This window comes from Pongo abelii, chromosome 2 (genome assembly GCF_028885655.2).
Source record: "Pongo abelii isolate AG06213 chromosome 2, NHGRI_mPonAbe1-v2.0_pri, whole genome shotgun sequence".
In the NCBI taxonomy this organism is placed as follows: domain Eukaryota; kingdom Metazoa; phylum Chordata; class Mammalia; order Primates; family Hominidae; genus Pongo; species Pongo abelii.
The window spans coordinates 122752876-122767570 of record NC_085928.1 but is presented as its reverse complement, the minus strand read 5'-3'; the positions used below and the strand labels follow the sequence as shown (position 1 = coordinate 122767570).

Here is a 14695-nt window from a genome sequence, read left to right as displayed (position 1 = left end):
GCCCACCTCCTACCTCCTGCACACCTAACACAAGATCTCACAAGGTCCCCAGGAGAGAATAAATCATACTTGGATGCCAAATTACCCGAGAACGTTTTGATACACTAGGAATGCAGAAGCTCCTTGCAAAGTACATAAGCAATACGGGGTCTAGGTTTTATTTAAGGATCGGTGATGGCTACTAGTCTTCACGAACTGTAAATCTGACAACTCTGTCTCCACAATGAAATCATCCACTAGAGCTTCTCAATAGACCAATTAACAGCTGCCTAAATTGACAACAGAATGCAAAAGTGTCTTTCCAGATTCGGTTCCCATAGTGTCTACGTTCCTGCGTATTCTACCTACAAGAAAATCTTACATTTCTCCTGGCTTTAAATCTATGTGCAGCAGGACAAGTAGGAATTCCACTGCAGTGGGCAACTTAAAAAATAACATGAAAAACACCTTCCCCGAAGAAACAAATAATGGGGCTGAAAGCCAGGCTGGTTATTCGAATGCCTCCTTCCTTTCTCACGGGGACTTACCTTAGAATTCATTTCCATGTGGTATTTGGCACAAGCTCGAAGCTGAGTCACCCAGAATTGTTTCTCTTTTGCATCAGCAGCTAAAATAGAGAAAACAGAGAAAGAAATGATTGCAGAGATTGTTCCAAAACACATCCAACTTATTTCTACACCCACCTAAGCAGGTGGGGAGCCTGGGGAGTGAGAGGTAGCAAGAAGGTGGGGAAGCGAGCACAGATCACGACGTTCTCAAGCGGCCTGTACTTACACCAAAACAGAGACTGCACTGAATCCCACGGAAAATCCTCTCTTGAGCCATATGAAAAATGGATTCTGAAATACCCGTTATAAGAATAATTTTGCCATTTTTTAGCCTCCTCTGAAAAAAGTCATTTCTATAATACTTATTTAAAAAGGCAGCAGGCAAGGAACCACATGCTTATTTTCAAATGCCTCTAACCTTGTGTAGCTAATATGAGTATCAAACGGCATTTTTTTTTTTTTTTTTTTGAGACAGAGTCTCGCTCTGTCGCCCAGGCTGGGGTGCAGTGGCACCATCTCAGCTCACTGCAAGCTCTGCCTCCTGGGTTCATACCATTCTTCTGCCTCAGCCTCCTGAGTAGCTGGGACTACAGGCACCCGCCACCATTCCTGGCTATGTTTTTTGTATTTTTTAGTAGAGATGGGGTTTCACTGTGTTAGCCAGGATGGTCTTAATCTCCTGACCTCATGATCCACCCACCTTGGCCTACCAAAGTGCTGGGATTACAGGCTGAGCCACTGTGCCCGGCCTCAAAGGGCACTTTTTCAGGGCCTTTTGCTATCTACCAGGGCTGTATTGTGGTGTTACTAGCATTTACAAAATAAGCATTCAGTTGAATTACCATTTTAGTATGTTCTCAAAGATTCATACGATTGCAAAGAGCAAGATACCAAATGCTGCCTTAGAGAGCCTCAAATTTCCCCCAAAGAGACATTAAAGTGCAAGTAGTCATGTTGTATAGTTATATCCTTCAATCTATAACCTATCTCTCAAATAATATATATAAAGTTATTCTTAAATATCATGGGCACACAACAGGTTCTAATGAAATCTAAATCATCAATTTAATCACACAAATAACTGCATAAATATTATAATACTAGCTGCATTAATGTTGACTATGAAAAGAAACAACGATTCCCTGGAAATTATAACTGTTTACAAAACTGGGCCTAAGTGTCATTTGTCCATAAAACCTGACTTCAGCTTGAACTTTCAGGTGAAGAAATCTAGAGTTACCAAATGGGAAATTCTTTGGCTTAGTTCTATTTAAGGCATGAAGATGGCCCCTACAAATCCCAAATGATTTGTCTGTCAAAAGGCCTGTTACACAAGTCTAATTTACAGAGTGTACCAGGTGTAATGAACTTCCAAAGACAAAGGACTTCGCAGAAATTAGGGCCTTTTTCCTTAGTAAACTTGAAGAATTGCCAGTTTGTGGCAATACTATCCAAAGGCTTTGCATCAAAAATACTCCCAAAAGCTGTGCATCTCATGATATCATGATCCAACTCCTACAATGTGCAGGTAAGATGTGAAATGAGACACCAACAGCCAGTTCCTTGTGGGATGGGCTAAGGACAAGCCATAAACATGCAGAAATTTATCCTGACTTTTTTTTTATAGTTAAGCTTTAGCTAAATTTAGCAATTGTGATTATTCCATGCAGATCATAAAACGTCTATATTTGCTATTAAAATTGCCCTCTAAAAAAAACCTAGGGCTTAATAATCCAAAGGATATTAATGATTCAATGGCAAAACAAGATGGCTCAATTGTCAAATTAGTCGGATATTTCTTTTGTTTGGGTTTGTATCATTTTATAAACCACAGGGAGGGTGGAAAGTGCCATTACGTTTTTCGTCTGCGATTGTTTCTGCACTGACAATTTATTAAGCAATAAATGGCAAAGCGAAGCCAAGGACCATATAAATCTAGCCAGCTGGAATGCACACTGCATGAATCTCAAGAGAACATGAATCTTATCACATTCCTGAAAATTTTTTTATCAACTATAGACATTTTTACTTCCTAGGTTTTTGGATTGTTTTATAGATTCTGAAATATGACTTGTATATAGATAATAAACATTAGCTTATTCCATCTCTTGGGTAGTAAAGCTTGGCAGAAGAATGGTGAAAATTGGGCTGAGAGGTGAGGAATGTAGTCCCTCAGTCTGACTTTGCAGAGGCAACTGATCATGGTCATGAACAGATAGCAAGCAGCCGTTTCTTTGTACTTAGCTCCTAGTCAAAAGAAAATGTTACATTAAAAAAGGCAGAATTTTCAACCACCTCTCAATACTTAATACATACTACTTTTCCTCAAGCCTTGATAAATAATATAGACTCTGCGTGTCCGTGTGTGTGTGTGTGTGCATGCACTTGTGGGCATTTGGATTTGTTGTTTCATTTCATTATTTTATTAGAAGAAAAGTGGCAGAAGAATCACAGCAATGCAACCATAACAGATCTTGGTAGAATGATCTAGCAATCAAATTACACTGCAATTTTATCACAAGTCTGACATTTCTGTGCGATGGATGTGTCTTGAGGGTGAATACTGGACTCCCTGGAAAGTCATCCTCATTTCCGGGATGCTGGGCAGGTATTCATTTTCTTTTTTTTCTTTATTAAAGCAAACATATCCATTTTCAAGAAGCAAAGAAAAGGGAAGAAAGCATACAAAAGGACATTAACTCCATTCCAGTTGGCTTCTCACCAGGCTGTACGACAGTGGATTGAACAAAACTCAAATAAAGGGGCACTTTACTAAGAAACGGTTCTAGAGAAACTTTGGGGGGAAAACACTAGGACCCTTAAAGGGCTTGTTTTGCCCGTATAGCACAGCCCTCACAGGGCACTGTAGTGAAGATTCATACTATTAGGTCAAAGAGAATATACTGAGCTAACACTTAAGATCTTCGAAGTCCTAAGGCGCACTGCTTTGGGAATCACTCACCTTTCCTTTGTCCTTAATTCCTCAGTTAATTAGGACAAGTAATTCCTAATGTCAGCTCCATCTCCCCACCCCAGGGATAAGAGAGGCAATGTGTGTCACCACAGAGTCCTCCAAACACAGCAAACTGTCAGAGGCAATTTAAAAAAACAAAAAATCGAAAACCAAGAGAGCCATCACCTTGGCAACTAGAGGCCTGTCTGAAAAGTTACCGGGAGAAGAACGCACCTCTCAGTTTAAACATCTCTCCATTAGCAGAGTACACCACCAGCATGTGGGGAGCTTCATCGCTCAGGGACACTATGGCTCCAGATAAAGACAGGACTCCTCGAGGCTTCTGGTGTTTGCTTTGCTCATTCACAAAATACTGCAGGATGCCAGCCTCGAAATCCAGTACGAAGTACCTGCACAGAGAAACCACAGTACATCATTTTTCTCTCCTACCTTATTCTGCACAGCAAAGCAGAGAAAAGCAAAGTGATCCAGCAGTCAACATCAAGACTCCACATCCATGAAGCTGGAAACCAAAAGTCCCTCCCAGATGCCCATAGAAGTTAGCCTGAGTAGGGAGAGAGCACTGGATTCTTAAATCAGAGTGGAAGCTCATAATGGGGCACTTGTGGGCAAGGGCCAGGACCACTCAGGATTTGGTGCCATGCCCACACTTCACCCGGAACCCATGGATACCACATTAAGCCTCAGAATGGCAGAGACTGGCAGAAGCACTGCAACACAGCCTCTTGCAACATGCTCCACATGAATTCACAGGAACAGTTGAAATTCACAAGGCCTCCAGGAGAGGCAGTTTCACACCCAGACAGCAGCAGCAAGCTTGGTCTCCAACTTCCTGCCAGTGGCATGGGTACCATAAGGAGCCTGAGCACCTGGCAGCATCTGTCACAGAACTGGAGGTGCTTCTGCAACCATCTGGACATGCTCCAGCAGGCCCATTCACACGAAGGCAAGGATTCCCCCTGCTCTGGGACATTGAAATGCCACTGAACTCTACATCCATGGTAAAAGAAGAACTGCAATTTGCTTAAATCACAGAATGATTAAGCAACGCAATTTGCTTAAATCACACAATTTGCTTAAATCACACAATGAATCTTTGTAGCCAAATATCTGGCCTGTTCATTTTCTCAAGCTATTACCTAGGAAGTAGTCAAGACAATTTCCCCTTCTCCACCAGGATGGAAATGTCTTCGCCTGAGCCTCAGATTCTTACTGTGGCCTTGAGGCCCGCCCCTGCTACCTTCTCACTTCATCTTCCACTGACACTAGTCTTTTCTCTCTTCCTTCATAGTCACCAAGTTGCCTCCTGCCACAGGACCTTTGCACATGCTGTTCTTGCTGTCTGGAGCAGTTACTCAAAGTGTGGTCTACAAACTGTTACCAGTTTGTAGACCACCACAGCCTTTTGAAACATTTCCTGCATTTGGCTTTGTTTCAATAGCCAAATGCACAGATCAGTTGGACAAGTCTCAACAGTTCAGAAGTTGTCAAACACACGTGGTCCACACAAGCTACATACTAGTCATGAACCAATAACAGTGCAATTGGCAGATGGGGGGAAGCAAGTCCTTCACCACAGTTTGAAAAACACTTGCCCAGAATGCTACTCCCCCTGCCTGGAATACGGTTCCTACCCCTTCTTGCCATGTTAAGTTCTCCTGACCAGGTCAAATATTCTTTCTTGTAGCACTTTGAAATGCTCCCTCATGGCACTGGCCCCATTTGAAGTCTACATTTGTGTGATTATCTGATTCAATGACTGGTTTCCCCACTAGACTACACTCTGCAGAGGTGGAAAGTGTTTTCCTCCCCACAGAACCCAACAGTGTACCTGATACTTCATTGCTACTCAGTTAGCACTTGTGAAAGGAATGAATAAAGAAAAAAAACCTACTAAATCCCACGTTTCTCCATCCATGCATCAAAGCACCCAGGTCATACAGTGAACTGATAGAGGCAATGCAACCTATTTTACATTTTTTGAAGGATACATGGCGAGACTCAACATACCATCTGTACTACAAACTCAGGGACTCTTCACAGTTTTAATATTACATTACACTACATTCCTTTCGATGCCATCATATTTTTGCAAAGAGTTTCAGCAGGTGCTACGATTAAAAAAAAAATCAATGTAGAACAGGAAAAGAGAACAGCAATGTCCAGTATGATTCCAAGGTTTGAGAAGCTGTGCAGTACCCACAGGTACACACATCCCATTAATAAGTAATTGTGATTATTTAAGAAACTAAAATATTTTTCTTTCAATTGATAGTTATTATTTTTTCAAATAGCTACTGAGTTGTTTAGACATAAATATGTATGAGGTTGTTTGGAACTAACCACTTAAAAAATGAATCTGTTAGATATTTATTTTAACCTAGAAGCACCAACAACCAGCAAAGTTCACAAACCTCTAAACTATTCTCACAATAACCCAACAGAATAGATGTTATCCCCACGTTATACGTATCCTGAGACTTGAAGAAATTTAAAATCCAAGTTCAACTCTTCTGTGTCCAAAGTTCAGGCTTGGGTCCACTCCAGCAAACTGAAACTCCTTGATTCTCACTCAAGTCCTTCCTTGAAACTTCTCCATATCACTTCTCCGGGACCTATTTACATACTTCATTCTCCAAATCTCCCTGCTCCAACAGAGATAATGAAGCTGAAAGCTCCTTTGCCCGGCAATAGAGGTCCCTACTTACGGCCCCTGCCAGGGAGCAAGTCGCAGCCATCTCATTAGCACATGACTGCCCAGGTGGCAGTCCTCCAAAGCTCCAATTCCTCTAAGAAATCGTCCACTTTTAATTATTTTTAATATTTCAGATGGTCTGGCCAAGACTACTATCTATTTTACTCTTCTTCCCTCTTATCTCTCAAGTCATTCTAATAAAGGTATTTCTGGTTCTCATGAACAGCGTGGATAAACGAAGACGCAAAAATGTGTCAGAACCAGGGTTATTCAAAGTGTGATCCCCAAGCCGGCAGTAACAACATTGCCTGGGATCTTGTTAGAAATGGAAAATCTTGGGCCCCACCCAAGCCCTGCTGAATCAGAAACTCTGTTTTAACAAGCTTCCAGGTAATCTGCTGCAGGTAAAGTGTGAAAATCACTGGCGTAAACTACCATCAACAAATCCCTTTCCTCCTCTTCTAGAGAAGTCACACCCAGAACATATTTCTCAGCTTTCCCTGCACTTAGGGTATGGCTCTTTGAGCTTTAGCCAATAGAATGTGAGCAGAAGTGTGCACGCACGCACACACACGCACTGGAATGGAGACAACCTACAGCACAACTTGGGACAGCCTGAGTCCCTGAAACACCACCTGGAAGAGCATCACCTGCTGAGCAACACCCACATCAGACCACTATATTAATAAGAAAGAAACTTTAATTAGGCCACGGGGATCAATATCTGTTATAGCAGCCGCTAGCCTTACATTAACAAAGACACAAAGAACCCTTTTTATTTGTATTTTCAGATCCTTCTACTTGAAATTTGCCCCTATTCTTTAATGTGGGACAAAAACCAAACTCCCTCAATGAGAGAAGAACCAGGGTAACTTCTGAGCAGCAAATGGTCAAAGACTCTGCCTTCTCTTGAGGAGTGTCTTCCACTTGACCTATATTTAATGTCATTGTGACTGCAGCTGTGCAGACAATGCTCATGGCAAGTCAGAACATGAACAATCATCCTTTCAAGCTGAGGAAGGAGACTAGGTAGGCTCACACTACAGCACGTTGTGCCATGTGTGCCCCCCTACACACACCTGCAGACACAGCACTGCAGCAACCCCTTTGACAAGCATGCTACCTTTTTTTTTTTTTTTGAGATGGAGTCTCGCTTCTTCGCCCAGGCTAGAGTGCAATGGCACGATCTCAGCTCACTGCAACCTCCACCTCCCAGGTTCAAGTGATTTTCCTGCCTCAGCCTCCCCAGTAGCTGGGATTACAGGCACCACCATGCCCAGCTAACTTTTTTCGTATTTTTAGTAGAGATGGGGTTACCCCATGTTGGCCAGTCTGGTCTCAAACTCCTGACCTCAGGTGATCTGCCCACCTCGGCCTCCCAAAGTGCTGGGATTACAGATGTGAGCTTTTTTTTTTTTTTTTTTTGAGACAAGAGTCTTGCTCTGTTAGGCAGGACTGCAATGGTGTGATCTTGGCTTACAGCAACCTCCACCTCCCGAGTTCAAGTGATTCTCCTGCCTCAGCCTCCCGAGTAGCTGAGATTACAGGCGCCTGCCACTATGCCCAGCTAATTTTTGCATTTTCAGTAGAGACGAGGTTTCGCCATGTTGGCCAGCCTGGTCTCGAACTCCTGACTTCAGGTGATCCACCCGCCTCGGCCTACCCAAGTGCTGGAATTACAGGCATGAGCCACCGTGCCTGGCCACATGCCACTCTTACACAAAGGGAAGTAGAAAAGGAAGGGGATAAACTTTCAATGAAAAGGCAAAGTAGCATGCCCTCAGTTTCCCCATCTACTCTATGCCATTGACTGGAATGAAGCAAAGGCTTAACTTTTCTCTCCTCACCGCTCCTACCAACTTATCCACAGAGAACCTGCCAGTTTGCCAGCTTTTCTCTGTCCTAGAGGCAGCTTCCCAAATGCATCCTGTTCAAACAAATAACTATACAATTGAAGAGGACATTATTTAGGAGCTGGTACAAAGAAATGAATTTATTTTTTCAGTAAGGATGACAGAATAACCAACGGATGTCACATTATATAGGATATAGGGACACATTAATGATTTTTCACATTACCTATTTCAAACTGACATCTTTAACTTTCTGCCTCAGATGGAAAAAAAGAACATGTTTCCACTGCTTTCTAAAATAGTTTCAATGCAAATGCACAGGTTTGAATCATGTGTACTAAGGAGAATTATCAATAATTCACTCCTCTTCTAAAGACAGTTAAAATTTTTATATTTGGAAGGGACTGATGGGATAGTATCTGATTAAAAATTGCAACAGACTAGAAAAAAATTGCAACAGACTAAACAAGTGTTCTTTCAGCATGGCCTTTAACAGTTAAGTCAGCTTCTGTCATACATAGGTAAGGACTGTCCATACAGCATTAAGAATTCCTGTGGGTCACATTCCCTGGTAGGAAAGAAATTACATTTGGTTACCCACAGGGTCATGGCTTTGTCAGGTACTGCTGTTAGGAGCACACAGCTATATCTGAAAGTCACAGCTTTCATTCTACATGGAAAGGTAAACCGTATTTCTGGATCGGGCTTCATTAAACCAAATGAAATTGTTAGATAAAATCCTGAAACATTCTTAAAGATTTTCCCTTCTAGAGAACGGAATAAGGCAAATCTAATTCCTAGGTTCTGGGGTTTATTAATTAGCTTCTTGAAGCTACAGTGTGAAACTTGACTGCAGTGTTGGTGAACTTAATTGTACACAGAGAGAACATACTTTCTTTCCTATGTTAAAAATAACATCAATAAAAGAGGAAAAAAAATCAAAGCATGTGCTGCAGGGAGAAAGGGAAAATGAGAGAAGAAAGCAAACAAACCCATGAGGAAAGCCATCTTAATTCTCACCAGGCTAGCTTCTTGGTGAAACCCTTGCCCAATCCCAAAGCTGGGAGATAGGGCAAGTGTAGGCCCCTTCCTGGGAAGGGCTGAGGACAAGCCATTGCCTACTAACATCCTTCAGATATATCCATTGTTTCCAAAAGAAACACAAATGCACACATATATACCCTCATATACACTTATATATGTGACACACTCATGCTGATGCCCACATACATGCATCTCACACACACTATACATATAAACACACTTACACAGGTACTTGCATTCATGCTTACACACGTTCACACTCACATACTCACAAACTAAGTCATGCACACTTGCACAACTGGAGGTGTCAGGAGTGTTACACACTCACACATTCATAACCACCCATGCACTCACCCTTGAAGGTGCATTTGCACATATTCACAGTCACCTGCACATGTTCTCACTCGTTCACATCCACACACTGCACTGCCCTTATCTCCTCACTGTGCCTTGCCGGTCTTGCATCTCTGAGGCATCATCTGTCTGCACAGGTACCCATTTCATTGCTGCCTCTACACCCCCATCTACCTGACATAGTTTCATTAAGGTTCAACTTTAGGATCTAAAAGCTGACAAAAGCATACATGTTTCCTTTGTCGGGGAAGGAACTGGGCCTAGGATTTCACCAACAACCCTTAGCCAAACCCCAGGCAAGAAGAGAAATAGAAAGGAGAGGCCGGGTGCAGTGGCTCATGCCTATAATCCCAGCACTTTAGGAGTCTGAGATGGATGGATCACCTGAGGTCAGGAGTTCAAGACCAGCCTGGCCAACATGGTGAAACCCCGTCTCTACTAAAAATACGAAAAAAAAAAAAAAAAAAATTAGCCCGGCATGGTGGCAGGTGCCTGTAATCCTAGCTACTTGAGAGGCTGAGGAAGGAGAATCACTTGAACCCAGGATGCGGAGGTTGCAGTGAGCCAAGATCACACCATTGCATTCCAGCCTGGGAAACAAGAGTGAAACTCTGTCTCAAAAAAAAAAAAAAAAAAAAAAGAAAGAAAGAAACAAAGGAGAAGGAGGTGGGGGGTGGGGGGCTGCAGTGGGAAACAGCTCACTCATGCTGACAGCCAGAAGTTACAGCCAAACTACAAGAGAATTACAAACATGCATGAAAAAAATCTTTCTTTGAAGCACTTTGCTAGACAGGCTAGTTCTAACAAAAAGCAAAATCATTTCATCTAAATTTAAAAGTGAAAATTAAAACGACAAGCATAAAGGGCCCAAGAAGGGGAGCTTATGGCCCTCTCTTTAATGACTGAGCAGCACACCTTACATAGCCACATTACTGCTATTACCAAGAGGGGCTCAGACTCCTGTTAGTCCTGGTGAGGATCAGCCCCTCACGGCCACACAAGATGGCCAAGTCCCAGGGCCATGAAGGCCCCTTACCTACCCAGGCCCACCTTCTGCCATGTGAAAGAGGAATGAGCACCAAGCTCCCAGCTGACTGCAGCCTCATGGAGAAGTGGACCTCCCTGCTGAGATCCGCCTCGCCTTCCTCAGGCCTCTGTCTTCTGAGACGTATCTGCTCCAAACTGCTGGACTGCATGAACAGGGCCTGTGAACAGACTTCTGCAGCCTGTCTTGTCCTGACCAACGGCAACTATGCCATGTTCTTCAGCTTAAGACCCTTATCCTGGCCGGACGCGGTGGATCACGCCTGTAATCCTGGCACTTTGGGAGGCCGAGGCGGGCGGATCATGAGGTCAGGAGTTCGAGACCAGCCTGGCCAATATGGTGAAACCTCGTCTCTACTAAAAATACAAAAATTAGCTGGGCGTGGTGGCATGCACCTGTACTCCCAGCTACTCGGGAGGCTGAGGCAGAAGAATCGCTGGAACCCAGGAGGCAGGGCTGCAGTGAGCCGAGATCATGCCACTGCACTCCAGCCTGGGCGACAGAGTCAGACTCCATCTCAAAAAAAAAAAAGAAAACCCTTCTCCGCGTGGGATAGTTACTACCTGACTCTTCCAGAGTTGCAGTCAACACACACCCCCACGAACACACAAATGGCAGAGACTGAGACCCTCCCTACCCTCGGCATCTCCCCTCCCCCATGGTTCCCACTAAAAGATTTGCCTGGTGCAAGGTCCAAGCTGGAAGGAGCAGTTCTTTCCAGCAATGTACACACTGATTCTTGAGGTTTCAGTAGCCTTCCAGGTCCCTCCTGTGCACAAACATCTAAAACTTCACCATCTCTGAGATCAAGAAGCACCTTGTTTATAAAACTTCCAATCTACTACTTACAGAAAAACTCAGGAAAAATCAGCAAAATAAAGCACACTCAGTATGTAAAGTGGGGGGCCAAACTACGGATGCATTTTCCCGAGTGTCCCATATGTCTTTAAAATTAGTATCATCTGATAATCATTTATTGAACCCTTCTCATATCCAGAGATCAACAGACTAAAGTCTGCAAAAATTTTCCTCCTTGGAGCTACCAGTGTCACATAGGAAGTATCTATACATCTCCAGGTGGGGCTGTAATGCCTTAATCATTGTGGTGAAGGAAAGCACAATATATAACCCCAAAATATGCTCAACCTAGAGGGTAGAAAAAAAAGAAACTTTCTTCCTTCCCTATAGTAGTCCTGTCATCTTAGAAGAGTTTATACTCAAAAACCTTAGAGTTTTGGAAGAAAATAATAAGTCTTCTAGAATTTCTCTCATGATAACCAAACTTCCTGGAAGGAAGACACTGGATCCTACAGCCAAAACCTTACAACAGGTTCCAAGGCACAGCACCTGCAGGCAAACTCAATCCCAGCCAAACTTTAAAATCTGGAATCTTCTTAACTCTTGGAATGTGTGGCAATGACTAGAGAAATGCAGTGGTCTTCTTACATCTCTCAGCTACTCGTCTGTGACCAGAGTCCCACCACTGTCACCATCACCATCCTCCCAAACCACCAAGATGTAGAGATTCCAACACACCCCAGGTGGTACTAAATTGTCAGAGGGTCCTCAGGCTCATCACCAAGCCAGGAACAAATATAGTCTATTACATAAGAATTATATTAGAACACACTACCAGACTTCAAAATATACTACAAAGCTGTAGTATCCAAAACAGCATGGTACTGGCACAAAAAAGAGACACATAAACCAATGGAACAGAATAGAGAACTCAGAAATTAATTCCTGTATCTACAGCCAACTGATTTTTGACAAAGGCATCAAAAACATACATTGAGGAAAGCTCAGTCTCTTCAATAAATGGTGCAGGGACAACTGGATATCCATATGCAGAAGAAAGAGACTAGACCCTCATCTCTCATCCTATACAAAAATCAACTAAAAACGAATGAAAGACCTAAATCTAAGACCTGAAACTATAAAACTACTAGAAGAAAACAAAGGGGAAATGCTGCAGGACCTTGGTCTGGGAAAAGATTTTATAAATTAGTGACACCTCAAAAGCACAGGCAGCCAAAGCAAAAATAAACAAATGCGATCACATCAAGCTATAAAAGCTTCTGTGCAACAAAGGAAACAACAGAGTGAAAAGACAATCTACAGAATGGGGGAAAATATTTGCAAACTATTCATCTAACAAGAGATTAATATCCAGTATACACAAGAAACTCAAACAACAGCGGGAAAAAAAAAACCCCACGAATAATGGGCTGGGTGCGGTGGCTCACGCCTGTAATCCTAGCACTTTGGGAGGCTAAGGTGGGCAGATCACCTGAGGTCAGGAGTTCAAGACCAGCCTGGCCAACATGGTGAAACCCCATCTCTACTAAAAATACAAAAAAAATTAGCCAGACCTGGTGGTGTGTGCCTATAATCCCAGCTACTTGGGAAGCTGAGGCAGGAGAATCACTTGAACCCAAGAGGTGGAGGTTGCAGTGAGCCAAGATCACACCACTGCACTCCAGCCTGGGTGACAAAGTGAGACTCCATCTCAGGAAAAAATAATAATAATGATAATAATCTGCTTTAAAAATAATCTGATTTTAAATTGATCATTTAAAAATGATCTGAAGATATTTCTCAAAGGATATACAAATGTCCAACAAATATATGAAAAAATGCTCAACATCACTAATCATTAGGAAAATGCAAATCAAAATCACAATGAGGAATCATCTAACCCCAGTTAGGATGGCTATTATCAAAAAGACAAAAAATAACAAATGCTGGTAAAGATACAAAGAAAAGGGAACTCTTACACACTATTGGTGGGAATGTAAACCAGTATAGCAATTATGGAAAACAGTATGAATACTCTTCAAAGAACTACAGATACAGCTACCATATGGATCCAGCAATCCACTACTGGGATTTATCCAAAGGAAAGGAAATCAGTATACTGAAGAGACATCTGCACCCCCACGTTTAGTGCAGCACTATTCACAATAGCCAAGATGTGGAATCAAGCTGGGTGTCCAACAACAGATGAACGGATAAAGAAAATGTGGTCTATATACACAATGAAACATTATTCAGCCTTAAAAAAGAATGAAACCCCGTCATTCTCAGCAACACAGATGGAACTGAAGGACACTATGTTAAGTGAAATAAGCAAGAAACAGAAATTTAACCACCACATATTCTCTCACTCATGTATGGAAAGTTAAAAAAACTGACCTCCTAGAAATAAAAAGCAGAATAGAGGATACTAGGGCTGGGAAGGGTTGGGGGAAGGGAGGGGTAGAAGGAGATTTGTTAAAGGATACAAACTTATAGCTAGACGGGAGGATTTCTAGCATTCTATAGCACAATACGATGATGCTAATGAATAATATATAGCTTCAAATAGCTAGGAGGAGGATATTGAATGTTCCCAACACAAAGAAATCATAAATGTTTGAGATGATGGATATGCTAATTACCCTGATATGATCATGGTACGTTGTGTCAAAACATCACTATGTAGCCCATAAATATGTACAATTATGTGTCAATTTAAAATTTAATTAAAATAAAAAATAAAAAGAATGTTTCTTAAAGTTTGGTCCAGTTGCTCTCTGCTTCTCAGTTTGAAAAGCTTGTTGAAAATGTGGATTCTGACTCTCAACCTACACCTAGAGGATCTTTGTGAAGGTCACGAAGTAAGAAATGTGAATTTCAAGAAATTTCCCAAGTGATTCAGAAGCACCCTAAAGTACAAAAAACAGTGCAAAATCAGTCAAAATAAAACCTTACGTTATTCATCACCCTGTTTTTCATCTGGTATGCCAAGCATTTCTCTCAATCATTCATTCAAACACCTGAGCACCCACACACCCATATAACCAAGATGAATGTTATTTAAGCATTAGCCAACCTCATTTTGTCTTAGTCAAAAACAGCCAAACCCCAGCTTTCCTAAATCACAGCAGCCCAGACAGTGGATTTCTTGGTTTTGTCACTCTGGAAGTGTTTTTGAGAAAGATTTAAAGACAATGTTTGAAATCACCTGGCATCGAGTTCCTGCATAATGGGATCATCACCTGGCATTATGAAGGTGCTCACTTGAGCAGAGGGGCTCCAGGGGCCAGGCTGAGTGAAGCACCTCAAGATTAAGAGCCACCAGCCTGAGAGGTTGCTGCTTTGGAGACCTGATAAAGCACCAGAGTAAGTCAAAGTGAACTT

The 14695-nt window shown here is 42.3% G+C and overlaps 1 protein-coding gene across 5 annotated transcripts in view; it reads right to left on the bottom strand.

Moving 5' to 3' along the window:
• Positions 1 to 14695, bottom strand: part of OSBPL10 (oxysterol binding protein like 10) — a 412361-nt gene that overhangs the window by 214786 nt on the left and 182880 nt on the right. For all 5 annotated transcript variants that reach the window (XM_063722157.1, XM_024244956.3, XM_024244955.3 and 2 more), the window contains exons 2-3: positions 3736 to 3911; positions 528 to 607 (exon numbers count right to left, since the gene is read on the bottom strand). In XM_063722157.1, the coding sequence (XP_063578227.1) occupies positions 528 to 607; positions 3736 to 3781 (126 nt within the window). In that variant the 5' untranslated portion in view covers positions 3782 to 3911. The remainder of the gene's footprint in view (positions 1 to 527; positions 608 to 3735; positions 3912 to 14695) is intronic.